Below are 20221 nucleotides of genomic sequence, written 5' to 3'. Positions count from 1 at the left end.
AGTGTATAATGACTTTCAGTACTCCCTGTATATATTTCTGATATCCTGAGTCATCTCAGTTGCTAAGTTGAACATTATCCAGAAAAATGATTACAGTATGTCACATTATGCAGAAACAAACTGATGTCATATCCTCCACAACACTATTTCCCAACATAAACTCTGACAGTTTGTCTTGTTAAACATCAGTGGTGAGTGTCAGCATGTAACAGAATCTCATGTAATTATTCAAGTCAGTTACATATTTACATACAGTGTAGCTTCAGTCTTTCATTCCTTATTGTGTGCACACAATTGTGTATGCTGAGTTTTTGCATGACCAAATATGGTTTTACACACACACACACACACACACACACACACACATATATATATATATATATATATATATATATATATATATATATATATATATATATATATATATATATATGAGGTGAGGATGGAGAGAGAAGAGAAAGAAGATGATAAGGCAGAACATGCCATTTATAATATGGTGTATATATACGTATACATATATATATATATATATATATATATATATATATTTATTTATACATACAAATAGAATCATGGCTGCAGCCTTGCTAGTTGAAATGGTCTTTACTTGATTCTCAATAAGCACATCAACGCTGCCCTCTATTGTTCAAATTAGGAATAACAAGCTCAAACACCTTTAGCTTGAACGTTCTTTGGCCTCTTAGTTATTTTAAAAAGAGAACAAAAAATGTAAATAAATAATGACACTTAGTAGGCTAACCAACTTCAGTAACTAACAATTTAATAATTCAAAATTGTTTTGTTTTTTGTTTTTTTCCCCACATGGGCCCTGATATTATACAATACATCTTAAATGTCAGTGTTTCATGATACAAATCAACATCGTGTTTCTCAGCATAAAAAAAAAAAAAAAGATTTGAAAAAAAATATACTGTCGCTACATTGTCGTGCAAAAACCAGGTCAGTGCATGTACTGCATACATTTGTTCTGGTACAAGGCAAATGAAATCCATACTGTATAACAATGACTGAGGCAAAACATGAACAGTATACTCTTCAGACTACATGGATCACTTCACACTGGCCCTAGTCACACATTACATAGATTATAATTTACAGTAGTCACAAACAGCTGGCCTATATTTGTCCTCTAAAATAGGAGAAATATAAAGAGCCATACCCAATTAACCAAAAACATGCAATCAATCTTTCACAAGTGCAGAAAAATAGAATATATACCATGCATATTGTTTAGTTCACAATGAGCGAAACGAACGGATACTGGGCCACTATTTCATTTAGTCAATTTAATATTCTTTTTAGAGAGCAGTGCACTTGTGCTCTTCTACCAGTATGATGATGATTATTTATGATAATTTCTATTTGTTGGAAATATAAGAGAACCTAACCATCAAATGTGTGATTATAACAGCAATGTAGTTGATTGTTTAAAATCGTGATGCAACGTATGGCATCAGGTACATCCGTCACGTTTCCTGCTTCAAAAGACAAACTGGGTCATGCTTAATAAATAACATGCTAATGTCTCCCCAAAACGGATTCAAATCCAACCCCAATATACTTGTTTTGAACACTTGAGGCAGCGATGTGCACTGTGTCAGTCACAGTCACATTTTGTTTAATAAAAAGCTCCTGGGATCCCCCCCATAATCAAATGTGCACATCTATATACTGTACAATATTTCATTCTCAATCAAGCAACAGATATTTATCAAGAAACCCCCCCCCGAAATACACGTTTTTATATAGAAATTTCATTTCATGCACTAACATCCTTAACTGACTTCCTATTGACACATATTAGCTCTGCTGGATGTGCTTGTTAATAAGCATTGACCAAATGTAAACAATTTCATGTAATAATAATTAAAAAAACAAAACAAAACAGCAAGTGGTTGCGTGTGCATTCTAACGTTGTTTGATCATTGTCATTGTATCCTTAGCGGGCAGGGCTGGCTGTGGCGGAAGCGCATGATGTCGACTGCGGTCTGATGCCACCAGTAAAGCATGGCAACCACCAAAACGTGCCACACCTGATGACTGGCACCGACGTAGTTCACGTGACCTAAGAGACAAAAGGATATGTACTGTAAATGGATTAATATTAGTCGCTTTTAACTCATTTGCTCCCAAAAACGTATAAATGTTTTTTTTATGTGTGTTTAAGTGTCCCAAAGACGTATTTATAAGGGTTTTTTGTTTGGTTTTGTTTTGATGCTAGAGCATACAGAAGGCTTTGATGCAGCCTCTCAACTGCAAAGAACGGTTGCAGAAATGGTAGTTATTGCACAAACGGCCAGCAGGTGGCAGCAGAGTATAAGAGATCAACCAGGGCAATGTTGGGGGCAAAAAAAAGCTAAATTACTCACAAATCTAAATAGATTTGTGAAAATTGATTAAACTTTGCTAAATTCTAATGATAATTGCTGCAAAACAAAAAGAGATAGAAATATACTCTTCTTTTTTTTTTTTTTTTCCCCTCCTTATAAAAGAGGTTCCATGGTTTTATAGCATTAGAACACAATATTCTGTGGGCCTTGCAAAAATCTGTCAAAATCCAGTAAGACAGCCGGGAGCGAACGGGATTGCTTCTGTGAAAATGGTTGAGTGTATGAGTTAAAGCAGCTATATGGAAGATTTAAAATTTCAAATCGCTACTGCCACCTGTGGCCGAAAACAAACTGCACGCTCGTACACGCTGCGCACACTCGTACGTGCACAACCTCAATACTGAAGACTGGGATCTTCATATCCAAATTAAACTATGTTTTCAGAGGTAAGAAGTTCTATAATGTTATACAAAGCTGGCCACTTCACAGAATGAGACTCTCGATCCCCACTAAACAATTGATGTCCACGGGACGTGCAGATCATATTGCTTTAGTCGGTCGAAGTCCAGTCCTGTGCTGTACTTCAAAACGATGTGCAAATTACGTCAATTAATTGGACCTCATTCCGATGTTAATATGCAGTTACATATTGTAGTCACCCCGCTCGACGGACGTCAACCTGGTTCTAGTCATTATTAGTGTATGTCGCCCCCAGGCTAGCGTCATTGTGCATGAGCCGAAAGGTGGGCTGTCATTTATGGAAATTGACGATTGTGAAAAACATATAGACCCATTCACTACTTAGTGTGATATGACCGTGAATGTTATCGCCATTCAGTAGTACCGTTCACATTCCGTTAGCATAATGTAGCTACAATAGGCTGTTTTCACGGAGGAAAATAAGGCAACATTTAGTCTGATTGAAACGCCGCGGAATGGAACGTCTGTTCTTCATAAAGTCATTCTTTTCTATTACATTCAACTTTCACGCTAAATGTTGCCGTCCACCTCACTTTCACCCCAATAGTTACGACCGAGAAGTGATCGATCTTGAGGTTATTGCTATTTGAAAACAACACATTTTTTTCTAAATGTCAAGATACTCGCTTCTTACCTTTTCGAGTAGAAAGAAAGCCAGCTGTGAATCACTTTTCTAATCCAAGTCCGATCTCAACTCTCTCCACCGCTGAAATGTCAAACCAATGTTCACTCTCGTTCTTGCCCGGCGTCGGTCACTATCAAGTTTAGATTTTTTTTTTTTCGTGGCACTGGACAGTGTTTTCTTCTTCTTTTTTTTTTAAAGCAGCCTTCCGCGGAGTAACAGCGGGTGTCTGGGGCAGCGAAAATCTGTACTAGTTCCGTCTTCGCGACTACAGGAAATAACTGACGAGAACGTGCATGACGTCACATCCCGCAGACAGAGGGCGGGAAATTCGAAGGATTCGGACCGGACGCTTCCTAAATAATATTGGCCAGAGGCTTGTAGGAGTACCCATTGAGAACAGCTAAGATGTTGATCTACTAATTAGAATATGTTTCATAAATGGTCAAATAAAAAGACTATTGTTAAGATATTTTTTTGGGAAATCCTCCATATAGTAGCTTTAATGTTAGGTCTAAACAATTGTGGAAAATAATCTTTTTTTTTTTTTTTAAGGAGATAAATAAAATATCAAATAAAAATTAAATATAAAATTGAAAAAGTGAAAAATGTAATTATGATTTATTTTCATCAATATTGCAATTTAATATGTTTATTTTATTTTTTCCAGATGTATTATACATAAATGTTTTAACACTTCAACTTCATTCACTATAACATCACAAAATTCTACCAAACAAGTGTGGTGTAAACATAAGTCAGTAAGCCTTAAATCAGATTACAAGAATAATGTCAACAAATCATGTTCACGTGAGGCGTAGTTATTATATTTGTCCACATGGGGTCGCTATTCTCACGTGGTATCAGTGACTGAGTTTGTATGGCTTTCAAAGGCGCAGCCTGGCATAATGAGTGAACTAGTCGTCAGCGAATGACAGTGAAGAGGAGTTCCGTCTACTTGTTGAGTGACTCAGCTTGAGTTTTGGCCATCAGAAGCTTGATTGGAATGTGCTTATTAGGTGTTTGCTTTCTTATGGTTCAATAGAATGATTGAAAAGGGGGCATAATACATTCCTACAGCTTAGTGCAGTGAGCTTAGTGCAAGTGAGTAAAACTGGCTCACCAGGAAAGCAACGCTCAGGCATCTTGGTAATGTAGAAGACAAAGGCAGCTGCACCGATGAGGTACATGACAATCAGGCGAGGCAGGAATGTCTGCACAAAAAACAAAACACAGCGTTGAAAAAAGGGCTGACATTCCTATGTAAAAGCTTTCCTCACCTTAACGATGTCACAAGTGAGCCCCCCATTGAGCGACACCCAGTGGCACGTCGGAACTACGCCGATAATGGCCACGCCGAAGAAGGTGGACACCCGAAAGAAGCGCCATTCAGCACTCATGTACCGCGGATGGAACTGAGCGCCGAACACCAACAGAATCATAGCCAGCACCAGCAGCGAATAGACCTGCCGCCAAAACTGGTCAAACGAGACGATAACAACTGATTAGATCAATGAAAGGAAATCAGGGCTGTAGTAAATGCTGAGCGCATACGGCATTGCAATAGAAGGAGTAGAAGATGCCGGGCACGTAGCAGCCCAAGATGCCGACGGAAATCCCCGCGTAGTCCAACGCCAGCCAGCGGCGACTCGTCTTCTCCGATCGATGGCACAAGAACAGGTGATAGCCCACGGAGCACAGCATGCACACCTGGAAGGAACACAAATACAAAATGTTTACAAGCATGGTGCTAATTTTAGCGTCCAATATTGTAGTCAGTAATACTGATTACTACGTATGGCTAATACAAGTTATACACAGTAGTACACAAATATGGAGGACAAAAAAAAAGCCAAAATAAAAATAAATAAATAAAAGTGAAAATAAAGCAGAGTGATTTTATTTATTGGTTGACATTTAATTCTAATTTATTTATATTTTGTGATCTCGTTTTTTTAATTTATTTATTAATAAATTTTTTTCTTTCTTGTTTTATTTCCATTTATATTTATTTTTTTTAATTACATTTTTGAATGACATTTTCACATCCGTTTTATTTATTTGATATTTTGGCATTTTTGGTGCTCCATGCACACAGCTTGCTGATCCCTGTTGGCAAACGGAAATGAATACCATTAAATATTTTCAAGCTTGGAAAAAAATTTATACCGGTAACTGATTGACTCTTTGAAACTGGTCCAACAGACAGAAGTCAGCAACAAATGAGTAAACCTGATGAATCACTCACTGCCTTACCCTTAGTCAATCTGGCAACCCAACCGGTTGAGGCAGAAAGCCACCCCACATTGAGCCCCAGATCTGTTTCAGGTTTTTCCAAAGGGGTGAGATTTTCTTGCCTCAGTTGCCTCAGTGAGGTTCAGTTGGTTTTGTCATTTATGAGGAACGTGATTCTCGAACCTCCATAAAACTTTTGTCCGATGAATCCAACATCACAAAGTTTTACTAGCTTTCCACTATTGTCTATCACGGTGCAGTTGAGGCCACCGGGTGTACACTAAACTGGTTCTACACTTGCTGTAGACACGTTGAACTACAAAAACACACCTATTACAGCTATTAAAACACAATCCAAACCAGTTTCAGACCTGATCAGGAGGAAAGAACTCAACGAACCTGTTTTCGGAAACACGAATGACCTGAATTACAATATTGCAACATGGCACAGAATAGATTCAAAACAGAAATACTTTTTGACACAAATGTCATCCCCCTTAACAAATAAAAGTTTAGATAGGTAGTTCTTCATCTTACCTGGAAGCAAAATAGTCCTATGGCGTAGATGACGTAGTCCTCACTGCTGGCTCCAGAAGCTGGGAGCACCTTGACAGCGTCGTTGACAGCCAGAGAGAAGAAGAGAAGGAAGCCCAATAGGTGGCTCCAGATATTCACAGTCTCATTGGACAGTACGAAAATACTTGTGGAGGAAAAACAAACGGGACAGATTACTAAATTGGTACAGATTTTTTTTTGTAATGTTCAACATTAGTCTCACCTTTTCAGGCAGAGTTTGGAAGGCAGGTGCGCCCGATAGCCATCTGTGATGAAAGGGTTCTCTCGGAGGTACATGGGGAGTTGTTCAAAGGCGTACAGTCTTATCTTCTGCGGCGGTACGCGCATAGACCATTCTGGGTACCTGCCGAGCTCCACATAGTGGCTCGTCTTCAGCATCTTGATCATTGCTTCTTCTCCTTCAAACTAAACAAGCTGGAGTGGGGGGGGGGGGACAGGAAAGCATACCTGACAAAGAGAAGAGACACAATTACAGTACATTCTGGTCACGGCTCTATAGAATGAATGATATAGGTTCTTGGAAATTGAGGTGCATTAAAGAAAGGATGGAAAGATATTTCACAAATCATTGTGCTAAGATGATAGATAGATAGATAGATAGATAGATAGATAGATAGATAGATAGATATAGATAGATAGAAAAACTAGTCACGGTGCTCTTAATTTCAAGGAATGCTGCATCAAGATAAACCTAATTTAAAATCCACCATCATTAACATCCTTTGAATGACATTCTGCATTATACAATCGTGGTTACTGCAGACGCTGCCAAAATTAAAACAAACCACGGATGATTTACCAATGTCACCTAGATTAACAAAAATTCTGCTACGACGTATAGTTCTACCCTAAAGATGTTGGAAGTAGCTAGAAAATGTACTCCCTTAAATCAAGCTGGTTATCTTTATGCTAACATTGACAGGCATTATATAGGGCAGCTAAATTGATTGAAAACAAACTCACCAGTGACCGCTAGTCACCGTGCCACAATCGGCGAGCTCTTTTCTCAGCCATGATCTCGCCGATGTGTCACGCCGCTCGCGTTTCTCCCAAATATTTCATGACTGCTCAGTAGCACGCACAAGGTAACGTCAGCAACTAATACAAAGCCTGTTTTCTTTTTGTACATGCATTCATGGTAAACAATGACACGGCGCTCTCCCGCCCCCTGCTGGTCAAGTTGAATTATTTCACCCGCAGTCCATTCATCACAGCATGGGGGAGCTGAATGAGAAGAAAACGTCACATTTATGGGCTGTGGTTTCAGCATTTGCCAGTTGATTTCTAATTAAACCAAAGTTGAATAAGGAGCACCCCACCCTCTTCTGGTAAAAAAAATAAATAAATAAAAAGAAAGAAAGAAAAAAAAAGCATGTTTAATGACAAAGTCAAAAACAATATTCCTCTTTTGTCTTTTGTGATCTCAGAATAAAATTGTTTGGGTATAATGCAATTGCTGTCTATTCACCACATAACAGAACATTACGATCCTTTTTTTTTTTTTAAACATCTGAAGTCAATTACCATGGGCTCACATCCTTTTAAAACTCGTAAAATTAACACTATAAAAAATATTTCAACGGCTTCCCTAATCCCTATAAAGGGTGAAATTAAATTTATAGTTGGCCTAAGACATCATGAGTTGATTTGTGGCAGAACAGATGTGAAAGTGGTGATTTAAAATAATGCTCAAGATTTTTGTTTGTTTTTATTAAATCTGTTCCAACACTATACATAACATCTTAAGGGAACCACAAAAATGTAAATACACTAATGTGGTTCTATTTCTGCAAACTATGTTCAGCCATTCAGTGCATTAAGGTGGTTACGCACACCAAATGGTGTCTTTTATACACGTTCCACATGTAAGATGCGTGAAAAGCCAAAGAGAAGTGCTAGATTATGGGGCATACTGTCTATGTAATGTGCCCTTTTGGCCTGCAACGTAATGGTTACACCCACAAACAAAAGAGGGATCGTGCGAAGCAAAAACAGACCTCTCCAAGGGGATCCTGCATCAGGCAAAGATTCAATTTCCTGACAAAATGGCATTGGTATGTATTATTTCACATGTCATGACTTCATGCTCTCTGAATGCTGATATGGAAAGAGACACTCTCATTGTGTATGCTGCATTATAAAAAAAAAGAAAAAAAAAGTGGATTTTTAACTAGGGAAGGACCATTTTCTGTCTTATTAGTTTTTTTTTTCTTTTTAACTAGAATTGATCTGCAAATGAAACACACATCTCAGGAGATTTAAAAAAAAAAAATGCCGAATGATTTCTTACTCAATAAAACAACACTCTTTTGGCCTTTTGTTAGCCTTCTGCAATTCATTTGCAGGAACATTATGCTTTTGTTTGTCTTGGAGACCCTGCAGTGTAGTGTTTGTTTTGTGTTACTGTAATGTCAACTGTGTTGGGACATCAATAACAGATTTGACATTAGTTTTCTACTGATGTGATAAGATGTCATCCTTAGCACAGCTTACATATTTGTATTCCAAATATGTCTGTAATATCCAACCATTTTCGTGACTGCTTTTTCCTCACAAGGGTCGCGGGGTGCTGGAGCCTATCCCAGCTGGCTTCGGGCAGCTGTTATATTAAGCACCCCGACAATTCTTCTGTCATGCTTTGCATATTTCCTGTACAAGTCATTGACTATTTATGCTACAAATAGTGCCAACTGTTTTGGTTTTGACAGATGCCTACAAGCAACACCGGAAATGTGATTATGTTGCTTTCAAAATAAAAGCATCGTAAAGTTTTTTTTTTTCCCTATTCCCCACGTTTCTGTTTTTCCCCCCGATTTTTAAAGATTAAACATTTTTAAATATTCATTGTTGTACCCATACCTAATTATTTCAGTATTACAGCAATGCAAATATCATTCCACACTTGTTTATGACAGTAATTTCAGTACCAGCATGTTCTGAATTGTAGTTTTCACATTAAAACAGTTTTGTGTAAAGATGAAGATACACAAAAATACGGCGGATAGCACATCTAGTAGTTAATATAAGTTGGAAAGCACAAACAAACAAAAATCTAAAGAATCTAGTCTTACTGGAATGGAATCTATAGTGTACCTAATGTTATGACCAGTGGATGTAAGCGCAAACGAAATGCGTGTATTTTTGAAAAATCAGTGCTGTAATGTAATAATGTAACGTAGCGGTGCTTTAATTTTGAAATGCACTGAGGGTGTTGCTGTTCGGGTGTGACCGCATGGTTCGGACAACAGTAGATGATAATCTTGATTCTTGAATCTGTACAGTATGTGAGCTCCAGGATGTGCGCCTGTGAGGCACTTGAACGCACCGCGCAGCGTAATGAAGCCCAACATGAAGATGAAGGATTCATAACAAAAAGCAACTCGTCGTGCTTCTGGGAGTGAATCACCGTGTTTGGATTATGGGTCGTTTATGGATATGCTGCACAATCATTTTTTTAACGGCTGTTTTGGTGAACTCTACGTTGACGGACGGCGAAGAAGAGTCCTGCAATGGTGCATTCGATGTTTATTTTGTTTTGGACAGGTGAGTAAGATGTATGAGCGGGGTAACATGCAGCACAGTGGACATCCGTTAAACTGTGCACTGGCTGCTCGTTGTCCTTGTATGGTTGTGTTTAGTATGCTTGTTCCCACAGCGTCACTGTCATTTAACCTTAACATAACCTTTTACCCTTAATTTGAACTTTACTTGTGGGAAAAGTGACTCAAACAATGCTTTTTATGCTGTATTTATATGTGCAGTTAGCCTTTGTATTGGTGCACGTGTGTAAAATGTAGTAATATATACAGTAGAAAAAAATGTATACATCACGGTGAACTATTTAGTCAGCACCTGATTGTTTCACTGTCCAGAGGTTCTGGGTTCGAATCTAAGCTCTTTTGTGGCTGTTTCTCCGTACTCAGATTTCCTCCAACATTCCAAAATGTGTTCATTGAAGACTTTAAACTGCCATCTCATCCATAATGTAATGACAACAAGCACTGTAGAAAATGGATGGACGCACAATACTAATAATATGATTGTGAATTTAGTTTCAGTTTTGATTGACATCCTCTATGTCGGGGGTGTCAAACTAATTTTTGTCGCCGGCCACATTGTAGTTATTTACACCGTAAACCACTGGATACCTAGTTTTTCAAATTAGAAGGCAAGTCAGTAGTCAAACATTTGCTTTCAAGGGCCAAATAAAATGTTTTGGAGGGCCAGATTTGGCCCCCAGGCCTTGAGTTTGACACAGGTTCTCTAGGTTATACTTTTTTAACATGTTTATTATTGTGGTTTCTAGTGGTGCATGCTTATTTAGTATGATGAATCCCTTATTTTGCCACATTTTGCATCAGAATGTTATTCAGGATGCATTATTTATTTGTTTATTTATTTAGACTTTGCATTAATGTGTTGTTGTTGTTTATGTATGCAGGTCAGGCAGTGTGTCCGGACACTGGCATGAGATTTTTGGATTTGTTGAGCAGCTCACCAATAAGTTTGTCAGGTGGGTGTTTCTTGTTATTTTACTCCAAAATCCTCTTCCACATCCTCCAGAAACATTTTCCAAACAAAGCAAGGGAGGACTTTTATTGTAAGTCTTGAAAGTACAACACAAATGGGAGTGCAAAAAAAAAAAGAAAGTAGGGCAAACCTATTTGGGGAAGCTGACATCTCAAACAAGGCTCCAAACCCCCTCTGGTTAATGGTGGAGAGGGTGTGTGTGATATCTTTAGGTGTAATAGCAGGTTACTAAATATAGATTCATAACACTCAGCCAGATGTGGAGGTGGTGTTGAATTTAGTAGACAGAACAGACACTGGGAGTGCTGTTGGCAAGGCTGCAGGCTTATGAGCTTGAATTCAGAGAATGATTCCTTCCACATTTTGTTTCCACAAAGTCAGAAGCAGAGAATTGATTAGGTTGTTGTAACTTTTTTTTTTTGAATAACAAATAATGTTGTATTGTATGCATGTGTTTCAGTCCAAGGATGAGAGTGTCCTACATTGTCTTTTCAGCACAAGCGGTTGTAATCCTGCCATTAACTGGAGACAGGTACTTCATCATCCTCCTCTTCTTCCAAAGTGTAAAAGCACAGAAAACCACATCACACAGAAACCCGCCTCTTATCAGTGCTGTTTATATTTTAACCTGTGTTGTCCACAATGTGCTTTCTGTATTCCATGCAGGTCCAAGATTGGTGAAGGTCTGACGAAACTGAGCCAAATCAATCCAGCTGGTGAAACATACATGCATGAAGGCTTGAAAGCAGTATGTATACACAATTGTACATTTTAGCAAGGAATTGAATCGGTTGTATTAACTCTTTGACTGCCAAAAACGTTTAATAACGATCAGTAAAATCACCACGTATGTTGCCATAAACGTTAAATAACGTCAACAATTTTTTAAATTTTTATTTTTATTTTCTCAGTGCAACGTCTAAGCGCAGCGCTGCCTGGTCAATGGATTGTGGAATCTAAAACACTCTAAACTATGGCCAGGAGATGGAAGCATTTTATCTCTTTTTTTTGTCAATGATCAAAGCCTCTGTCATATCAAAGTTTTTCTTTGATAACGGGTGGCAGTAAAAGAGTTAATATTTTTGTATTTTCGCTTATGTCACTCCAATGACCTAATTTCAAATGGTGATTACTAAAGAACGGAATAAGGAAGAAACATGAAAGAATGGAATCCAATGTTTCATATGGTATCCACCATATTTATGTCATCATGCCGCACAATATTCTGTTTGCTTTGAAAGATGAGTGAAAATGCTCCAAATCGGCTGGCACCGTTGGGGTTTTTGGATAACGTTTGGCAGTCAAAGAGTTAGTAACGAAAAAAAATATATATAATACCGGAGGACATATTGTAGCACAAATCTGCAGTAATTGATCCCAATGCAAGTTGGCTGTAACAGTGCAGAGTGAAAAATACACTTTTTGACGGCTTTATCCAGCTCTTCACCAAAGAGCTTAAAATTTCATTTAATCTCTCCTTTTTGTTGTATGAATTTCATAAACCCAAATGGAGCATGTGCGTATCCACTGCCTTTTGACTCATTAGCTCACAATAGATAATAGCGTATCATCCATAACAAGATAACAAATCAAAGATTCAGTGTCATCGTTTTAGTTTGATGCACATGCAATTACATTAGATTTTCACTCGTCAGGTGTCGGAGCAGATGAAGACACAAACGGCGCCGTCTCGCAGCATCATCATCGTTCTGACGGATGGCAAGCTGGAGGTTTACCCCTTTGAGCTGAGTGTGCAGGAGGTGACAAACACACTCAGTTATAGTTTGCAGTTGGATGTAACTCTTAAAAAAAATATATACATAAACATACATGGGTCAAAAATAACCCAAATTGGGTGAAAAAGGGACCAACTCAACTTTTTGTTGGCTCAAATGAATAACCCACAATATAACCCAAAAATTGGGTTCCTTTGTGGGCCATTTAATTTTACTCATCTTTTTGGGTTAAATAACTCAAAAAGTTGGGTCAGTTCATTTTTGGCCAAATTCATTAATTCAATTAGGTTATGTAATTAACCCTAAAAAAAACAAAAACAAAACAGTTGGGTAAAAAATAACCTAAATTGGGTGGAAAAGGGACCAACTCAACTTTTTGGGTTATTCAATTAACCCAAAAAGTTGTCTCAAATGAATAATAACCCACAATACAACCAAAAAATTAGATTGCTTTGTGGGCTATTTAATTTTACTCAGTTTATTGGGTTAAATAACTCAAAAGGTTGGGTTGATCCAATTTTGACCCAAATTGGGTTATTCTTGACCCAATCGTTTTTAAGAGTGTTTAACAGAGGTAGAGTATTAAACCCAGATATTAGGGTTAGTGAGTATCTTTATCGGGCCGATACCCAGCTTTATTTCAAGGTGTTGGTACTATCTGCCACCCTCTTGTGGCCGTTTTGCCATTAATTGCAATTTTAAGGAAAAATGCTATATTGGGATATGTATAAGTAGGTCTTTTCTTTAAAATGATCTATCATTATTTTGATAGAGTTTATGTATTAAAAGTAGTAGTATTATCGGTACTTGGTATCGGTGTCATGACTTCTCAAGAGTTGAATATTCATACTGGTATCTGTTTGAAAAAAGTGGTATTGAACATCCCTACCAGATGCACAGTATATTTACAAGCAAAATAATGAACATATTGGCCATTGTAATCTCAATTATCTTTTGAAGGCAAGTGTACCTAATGAAATGACTCACAGCCTAAGCAGCTGATCTATAACAACACAATTAATCAAATTCATAGACTCTGAGTCTTTCACTGTGTACTGTGTTATTTTCAAATCATTTAATTCCTAGCATATTGTTATCCTTGTCGACACGTTTTTGTTTTGTGCTCGATCTGACTTGTTGCCCGTGTTGCCGGCAGGCAGACAAAGCCCGAGGTTTTGGAGCCCGAGTTTACTGTGTCGGCGTCATGGACTTCGACCACAAGCAGGTGGGAGCTCTCTGATGTTTGCTCTCTGTCACACTGAGGGGTTTATTTGTCTCTCAGATTGTGCTGTGAGGTCCCGCTACAAGATGAATATAAAATGGAGGACAAGGCTTTTAAGCTTTTTTTGTGTGAAAACATTCTGTTAGGCACGTTTCGACTGAGAGTTCTCCTTGATTGTTTGCATGCCAATGACTACATAGATGAAAGGATCAAGTTTAATACGCTGTCCTAAAATCCAACGGAGCGCTTCACTTGTCAAAGCAAACATTTTTGATTTTGAATCCGGAATACTTTTCTAGAGATGCCAAATGTCGTCATGTGGAGGAAAAACCTGTTTTATAGATCCTTGTAATACCAAAATAACGACTTCATTATTTGCATGCAGCTCCATGTGTTTTCCCACCACACATGCAAGAAGATCTGCGGTTTGAATTACAGTTGTACTTTGACTTACAAGTGATTAATGAATTTATGGTCACATGCACTTTTGTGTTCCTTTTCTTTTGTTATAATTTGATTTTAAAGTGCTCAATTCTTCAAAAAAGAGGCCATGTGCTTTTTGCCAAGCTGTTCATTGCAGTTTGAAATGTTAACATAAAAAAAACATAATTATTCATTGTGTATTTAACCAAAACAGCTGATGAAAGTCCGCTAGCTTAATGCTAACACAAAATGCAAGACACCATCAATGTGCTAACAAAACTGACATTGATGTTGTGGTAATTCTAAGGAATGGATATTTGAACACAAACAGTGCAGGATCACATGCAAAATTTCTCATTATTTATCTTCTGTGGAAAATGTCTAATAATATTGCAGCTTAATGAGTGACTTGGTAGTCCATCCACCATCCATACCGTCTATTTTTGTTTTACACTGCCCCCTGGTGGTCAGGTTGTGCACAGAAGAAGCACAAAGTGAAATCAAATCAGGATGCACAAACAGCTAGCTCAGTTACTGTTTTTTTAATTAGATTTTTTTAAATGATTGCAGCCTATAATTTGTTTTCATGCATACAGTATTTATATACTCTATGACTTTATAACTGTCAACTGTCTTATGATGAGTGACACCTTCTGTAGTTAACATTTCCATGTGATGTTCAACCCGGACTGATGACCTGGAGTGCTTTGTGGCTTTAGAGGAGGAAGTCATTAGAGCACTCTAATTAAATAAATCCAGACGAGCTTCCTGTCAAGCAGGAGATGAAAGCATCGCATGCCGTTTTCCTCCTTTTTGTAGATAACAAATCAGCCACTGAATGACTGCTGAAATGTAAACAACTATACATTTGGACTAAAAAGACTTATATAATAGGTTGTGGGTTTGTTTGTTTTTTTTGTGCTGCAGCTTGCCGAAATAGCAGACGGTGCCCAGCAGGTCTTCCCGGTGTTGTCGGGCTTTCACGCTCTCAAAGATGTCGTCAGCTCGGTGAGCTTTGATCACGAACTGTTCATGTGCAGCGCAGTGAGACAACTTGTAACTTGAGAACTGCTTCTCCACTCAGATCCTAAAGCAGTCCTGCTCAGAAATCTTCACGATCGAACCGTCAAGTGTTTGTGTAAATGGTGTGTTAAATATACGTAGTACATGCAAGATGATTCCATGCAGTAACATCACATTATATGTGTGTTTGTCTGCAGAATCTTTCAATGTGGTGCTGAGAGGAAGTGGCTTCAGTGGATCAAAGAGGACTGACAACGTTCTCTGCTTCCTCACAGTCGGTCAAGACACATACAGTGAGTCAAATATGCTTTAGGAGACGTTATGCATTTTAAACAGTTCCAAGTCATTTAATTCAGCCAAAACAAGAAAGCAAACAAGATACTTGAGTGTTCAAAAATACTAAATAATCAGAAGTCCAAAACAACAAGCGTCATTAGTACAAACAAACTATGAAAACGAGACATGACCGGGTACTTGAGTTGAGAAACTAACAGCAAAGAGATGGGACAAGGGCATGACATGAACAATGACCTGACCAAAGCAGGGATTTTACGCTGCATTCGAGGATTGTGGGGAAGTCCGAAATATCAACAAATGTAAACAACAAAGATGGCTGATTCCAATAAATAGTTTGTTTTTTGGGTTAACGCAGTCAGTCCAAATCACGTTGGGTTATGTCAAATAACTAAATTAATCATATTATAAATGAAAAGATAAATATGTTTCTAATCATTTAAATTATATTTTGCCATTCACAATCTTTGTCTATACGGGGTTCGCCATTGTTAAATGATGTTAGATTTAAACCGGTCGGTCCTTTTTTTCCACCTACTTGTATTTCCAAGTTCAAAGGGGCGTTCCTGTGCATACTTCCTATTATGAAGTTGGAAAAATTTGACTTCCAACCTTCCTCCAATGCAGCAGAACTACACACGAACTGATGAGACAAGAGAGACACCTAGATGACAAGCACAGGTGGACGTAATAAAACTTGATGAGACAAGCAATAACAACAGCGACATTGCAACGGAAATAAAACCAAATTAACAGACCATGGCTACTTAATTAATGTATTGTTATTTTGACACTTGCTATTCAAAAGTGATATTCAATAAATATCCCATTTTATTATTACATTGTGAGTGTAGATACGAATGTACTGGTAGTAACAATATGTCGGCTTGGCATGATGTCATCCTATTTAAAAAGCTGATGTAGTTCTCACCTCACGCTAATACGAACACAAGCCAGATCAGAGTTTACCGTTACCAACTTATCTGTTGAGGATACAGGTTCTCATGCAGCCTCCTCAAATACAATTACGCCGTCATAAAATGATATTATGTGCAGAGCTGAGACTCAAACAGTAGCTGCTTTTTATCGACTGAAGCCAGAGAACAGAGGAGGCATTATGAGACTGGAGGCAACGAGGGAGGGAGGATGAGTCTCTTTTATAAGACGGATGGAGAATAGTTGACTAGTTCACGAAAAGAGGACATGACACCACATGACTGGGCCATAATTCTCTACTTCCTGTTTACTTCGTTTTATTTTCGCAGTAATCACACACAATAGAAACTGCAAACACCTCACAGAATCCAAATTAATGATATAGCACTGCAATGGTTAGTCAGGTCATCACATGACCTGACTGTCGGAATATGAAAAGCAAAAAAGTAAGTGAAATGACATTTTCTTGGTTGTTTCTTCTTCATAGGCCAGAAGGCGACGTCTGTTAGTGAAGGTCATCTGCTGTGTCCTGGCCCTGTGCTGCACGAGGTCGGACAGTAAGTAAAGAGCAGTCTGTAAACATCACTTTGCATTATGTTATCAACTCGAGTGAAGTCATCGCATCTATGTATTATGTTGATTGAAACATTTGAAAACTAGGAATTTGCTGGGCATAAATACACGCGAGTAGTAATCATGAAAAGAACTACTGCCACCTAGTGGCTTGGTTGTGTAAATGCGCTTAAGAACACATGACGAGCGTGGATGTTTTTTGTTTTCTTTTGTTTTTTCAAATGAGGCAGTGTGGATGTAAAAGTCTGTGAATATGCAACTTTGCAAAAACTGAACTGCGTACATGTAAGAACATTTTGGAGCCCCAATTTTTTTTAGGGAAAAAAAAAAGAAGTCAATCTCCTATCATGTGTCCCCTTTGGGTAAAAAACAAAATAATAAAAAATAAATTAATAAAAAAAATAAAATAAAAAAATAAAATAAAAAAATAAAGGTTTCGCCCACAGGAAAGAAATACAAAGTCCAAGTCGTGCTCTTAAAATTACAGTCATACATAATCATAAAATGTTTTTCCTCTGCATCTAGCCAAGAGCAAGTGTGGAGCGCTGGCTCTTTTTATGACATCACCTCATCTGTATTTATGATAGCATATTTGCTCAGGACACAGTTCAGACCCGTATAGTAAAACTATGCAATCATGTTTTAATACCTAGTGAACCTTTACAGTGTTTAAGCAAATCATTTTGAGTACAGTTCTCTGTGCTCTTTCTAATCTAGACTAACTCAGAATTTCTCACTTTATCACCAAACAAGGAAATATGCTCCAGATATAATGAGAGGTTAACAATGGAAATGGCTTCCTTTCCCCAATGCTAGTCGTCTAGGAAGCTGGCAAGGTCACCAAGATGCACGATATTAATGTTCTTTCATTATCAAAATGTTGATTGTGTTTATTGTGCATGTAAAAAAATAAAATAAAAGAAAGAAGTAATCATTTCTTGATGTTTTTTTTTTAGAGCAGTTGAGGTGCTGGTCAGTTTGAACAATGGGCAGTCGTACATATCAGCTCCCATCACCATCAAGGCCACAAACTGTGTGAGTATCTGTCGTACAGTACATAGAATGAAAACACGCACAAACTGTCAATCAGCATGTATGTCAATTTAAAAAAAAACTAATTAACATGTGCATTGTAAACTTGTCTTTCTTAATAACTAACACGATAATACATCGTTGGTGTATATGTCACAGTCAAATGGGAGTTGGGTGTTCTGGCTGCTGCTGGCTCTTTTGCTGTTGCTGGTTTTGGGTCTACTTTGGTGGTTCTGGCCTCTGTGTTGCACCGTGGTGAGTGTGTACGCATATTTGGATGCACTAAACATTAACTCAAGAAACACATTGGAAGGTAATTGTTGATTTTTCCTCCCTGCAGGTGATAAGAGACCCACCACCATCTCGCCCTCCTCCTCCTCCCCCCCCTATACTTGTGAGTAGATGGGAAGAATAAAATACAATAGAATAAAACATAATCACTTAACAACAATAGATGAATTGTGTGTCAATGATAATTAGAGAGTAGTAAATTTACTATTACAAAGCTTTTTTGTGGGGCCACATTGCTCTTGCAATGAAGGAAACAGTGCAACGTTGACATCTGCTGACTATTACTGGTACTGCAAGTGTAGTTGCAAAGTTGCTCATTGGCAATCCGACACTGGTAGTTTTATTGTGTAAACACTTGTATTGTTAGTAGTTACCTTATTTAAATGTAATTTACATTAAAAAGACAACATTTTAAAGACACTAGAATGGCTTAAGAATAGGAAAATACAGATAATGTATAAGTATTAGGTACAATTTTTATAATGCTGGCATATTAAGTAAGTAACTATCAAAATAAAATCTAGTAATATAGAAATTACTTTTGAAAAAAAAGGGTTCGGAAAAGTATTTCATGAAAGTGCATAATATGTTTTTGAATTGAATTATTAAAATATATTAAAATTAATTCATTGATGTAGAATAAAAAACTATACTGTGAGTACTTGGTCCTTTCTACTGCTTTTATTGTTTAGGAGCAAGAGGAAGACTTGTTCCCCAAACACAAGTGGCCCACGGTGGATGCGTCATACTATGGGGGGAGAGGACCTGGTGGAATCAAACGCATGGAGGTGATTACAAACCTGTTAGAAATAGGAATATAGTTATTCCCGTTCTATCATTTTGTCAAGTAGGCTTTTCCTGATATTGTTTGCTTTCGAGCAGAAAGAAGCCTGAAGGTTTTCATCTAACACTTGACTCCTATTTTGAGCTTTTCATAATTCCCTCCACCTGTTTAAGGCTAAGTTCCAGCTGAAGCGTTTCGTTTTTGTTGTCAATTGAGTTGCACAGGATAGAAGTCATTCATGGTGGCAAAAGTTTTGAAATGATTTATCTCTGTCTCATTTTTTGACGTCATAAAAAGCTGGCATTTGAACAGGGGTGTGTAGACTTTTAAATCCACTTTATGTACCATGCATGCATTGTAGGTCCGCTGGGGGCAGAAGGGCTCCACAGAGGAAGGTTCAAGGCTGGAGAAAGCCAAGAACGCGGTGGTCACCATGCCGGATGATGTGGAGGAGGACCTGATCGTACCTCGACCACCACCAAGGCCGCCGCCCGTTTACAATTCCCTACCAGAGCCCAAATGGTACACGCCCATCAAGGTGAGACATGCAGCCGTCGTTATATGATTTTGATAAGCGTCCATGCATTTTATGTGCGTTTGATGTGACCCTCAGGGGCGTTTTGACGCATTGGTGGCATTGTTGAGAAGGCAGTACGACAGAGTGGCAATCATGAGGCCAACACAGCACGACAAGGTAAGACTTTTACATTGATTTGATTGCAAATGATCTTCACATTTTTTTTTTTAATAAATGTAAGAGGTTACTGCATTAATTTGATTTTTTTCAATAAATTAGAATATTTTTACAAAGTTTTTCTTAGTAGTTTAATAATTAAAGCAGCAAAATTAGTATGTTTCAGCATTTTCTTGTTGTAAATATCATACATATTTTTGTAGAGGTTTTCAAATCCTTGTTTCAATTTTTTCCTCAATTGTCCACAGGGCCGCTGCATCAACTTCACTCGAGTTCACTGAGACTGAAACAGAACTTGCAGCATTACTAGTTTAGACCAAAGACAACAGTCATATATTGTGTGACAAAAATGTAAATAATTATTAAATTTCTTTACATTTATCCTGGTGTCATTTCTGTAAAAAAATACGTTCCCAAGC

General features: G+C 37.8%; 2 protein-coding genes across 5 annotated transcripts; one reads left to right on the top strand and one right to left on the bottom strand.

Moving 5' to 3' along the window:
- Positions 1-764: 764 nt before the first annotated feature.
- On the bottom strand, positions 765-7450 carry LOC144002550 (progestin and adipoQ receptor family member 3-like). Of its 2 annotated transcripts, XM_077497871.1 has the most exons (7): positions 7228-7450; positions 6467-6711; positions 6226-6388; positions 5008-5163; positions 4734-4931; positions 4577-4667; positions 765-2086 (listed from the first exon to the last, which is right to left on the bottom strand). In XM_077497871.1, the coding sequence occupies exons 2-7, from the start codon at positions 6649-6651 to the stop codon at positions 1950-1952; spliced, it is 930 nt and encodes a 309-aa protein (XP_077353997.1). In that variant the 5' UTR covers positions 6652-6711; positions 7228-7450; the 3' UTR covers positions 765-1949. The 2 variants fall into 2 exon arrangements, with proteins under 2 accessions (XP_077353997.1, XP_077353998.1); XM_077497872.1 differs by lacking the exon at positions 7228-7450 and having other exon boundaries at positions 6467-7014.
- Positions 7451-9489: 2039 nt separating this feature from the next.
- On the top strand, positions 9490-20183 carry LOC144002440 (anthrax toxin receptor 2-like). 3 transcript variants are annotated; one of them, XM_077497664.1, is made up of 17 exons: positions 9490-9807; positions 10706-10777; positions 11290-11326; positions 11461-11542; positions 12450-12554; positions 13687-13755; positions 15103-15183; positions 15260-15320; positions 15396-15491; positions 16916-16985; positions 17958-18036; positions 18193-18288; positions 18374-18427; positions 19017-19112; positions 19470-19646; positions 19722-19802; positions 20051-20183. In XM_077497664.1, exons 1-17 carry the CDS (start codon positions 9774-9776, stop codon positions 20081-20083), a joined length of 1323 nt encoding a protein of 440 aa, XP_077353790.1. In that variant the 5' UTR covers positions 9490-9773; the 3' UTR covers positions 20084-20183. The 3 variants fall into 3 exon arrangements, with proteins under 3 accessions (XP_077353790.1, XP_077353788.1, XP_077353789.1); XM_077497662.1 differs by having other exon boundaries at positions 11255-11326; XM_077497663.1 differs by lacking the exon at positions 18193-18288 and having other exon boundaries at positions 11255-11326.
- Positions 20184-20221: the final 38 nt, after the last annotated feature.

Source organism: Festucalex cinctus, chromosome 15 (genome assembly GCF_051991245.1).
Source record: "Festucalex cinctus isolate MCC-2025b chromosome 15, RoL_Fcin_1.0, whole genome shotgun sequence".
In the NCBI taxonomy this organism is placed as follows: Eukaryota; Metazoa; Chordata; class Actinopteri; order Syngnathiformes; family Syngnathidae; genus Festucalex; species Festucalex cinctus.
Note: the sequence above shows the minus strand (reverse complement) of the source record. Positions and strands in the feature narration are given on the sequence as shown.

Bases quoted from the DNA above. Each gene is read 5' to 3' on its own strand.
- LOC144002550 (XM_077497871.1), bottom strand. From the start codon at position 6,651: ATGATCAAGATGCTGAAGACGAGCCACTATGTGGAGCTCGGCAGGTAC. The intron at 4,668-4,733 runs GTGAGGAAAGCT...TTTTTTGTGCAG, and splicing joins TCACTTGTGACATCGTTAAG to ACATTCCTGCCTCGCCTGAT. The intron at 2,087-4,576 runs GTGAGCCAGTTT...TTTGTCTCTTAG, and splicing joins GCCTGAGCGTTGCTTTCCTG to GTCACGTGAACTACGTCGGT.
- LOC144002440 (XM_077497662.1), top strand. From the start codon at position 9,683: ATGGGTCGTTTATGGATATGCTGCACAATCATTTTTTTAACGGCTGTT. The intron at 16,986-17,957 runs GTAAGTAAAGAG...TTTTTTTTTTAG, and splicing joins GTGCTGCACGAGGTCGGACA to AGCAGTTGAGGTGCTGGTCA. The intron at 19,113-19,469 runs GTGATTACAAAC...CATGCATTGTAG, and splicing joins GTGGAATCAAACGCATGGAG to GTCCGCTGGGGGCAGAAGGG.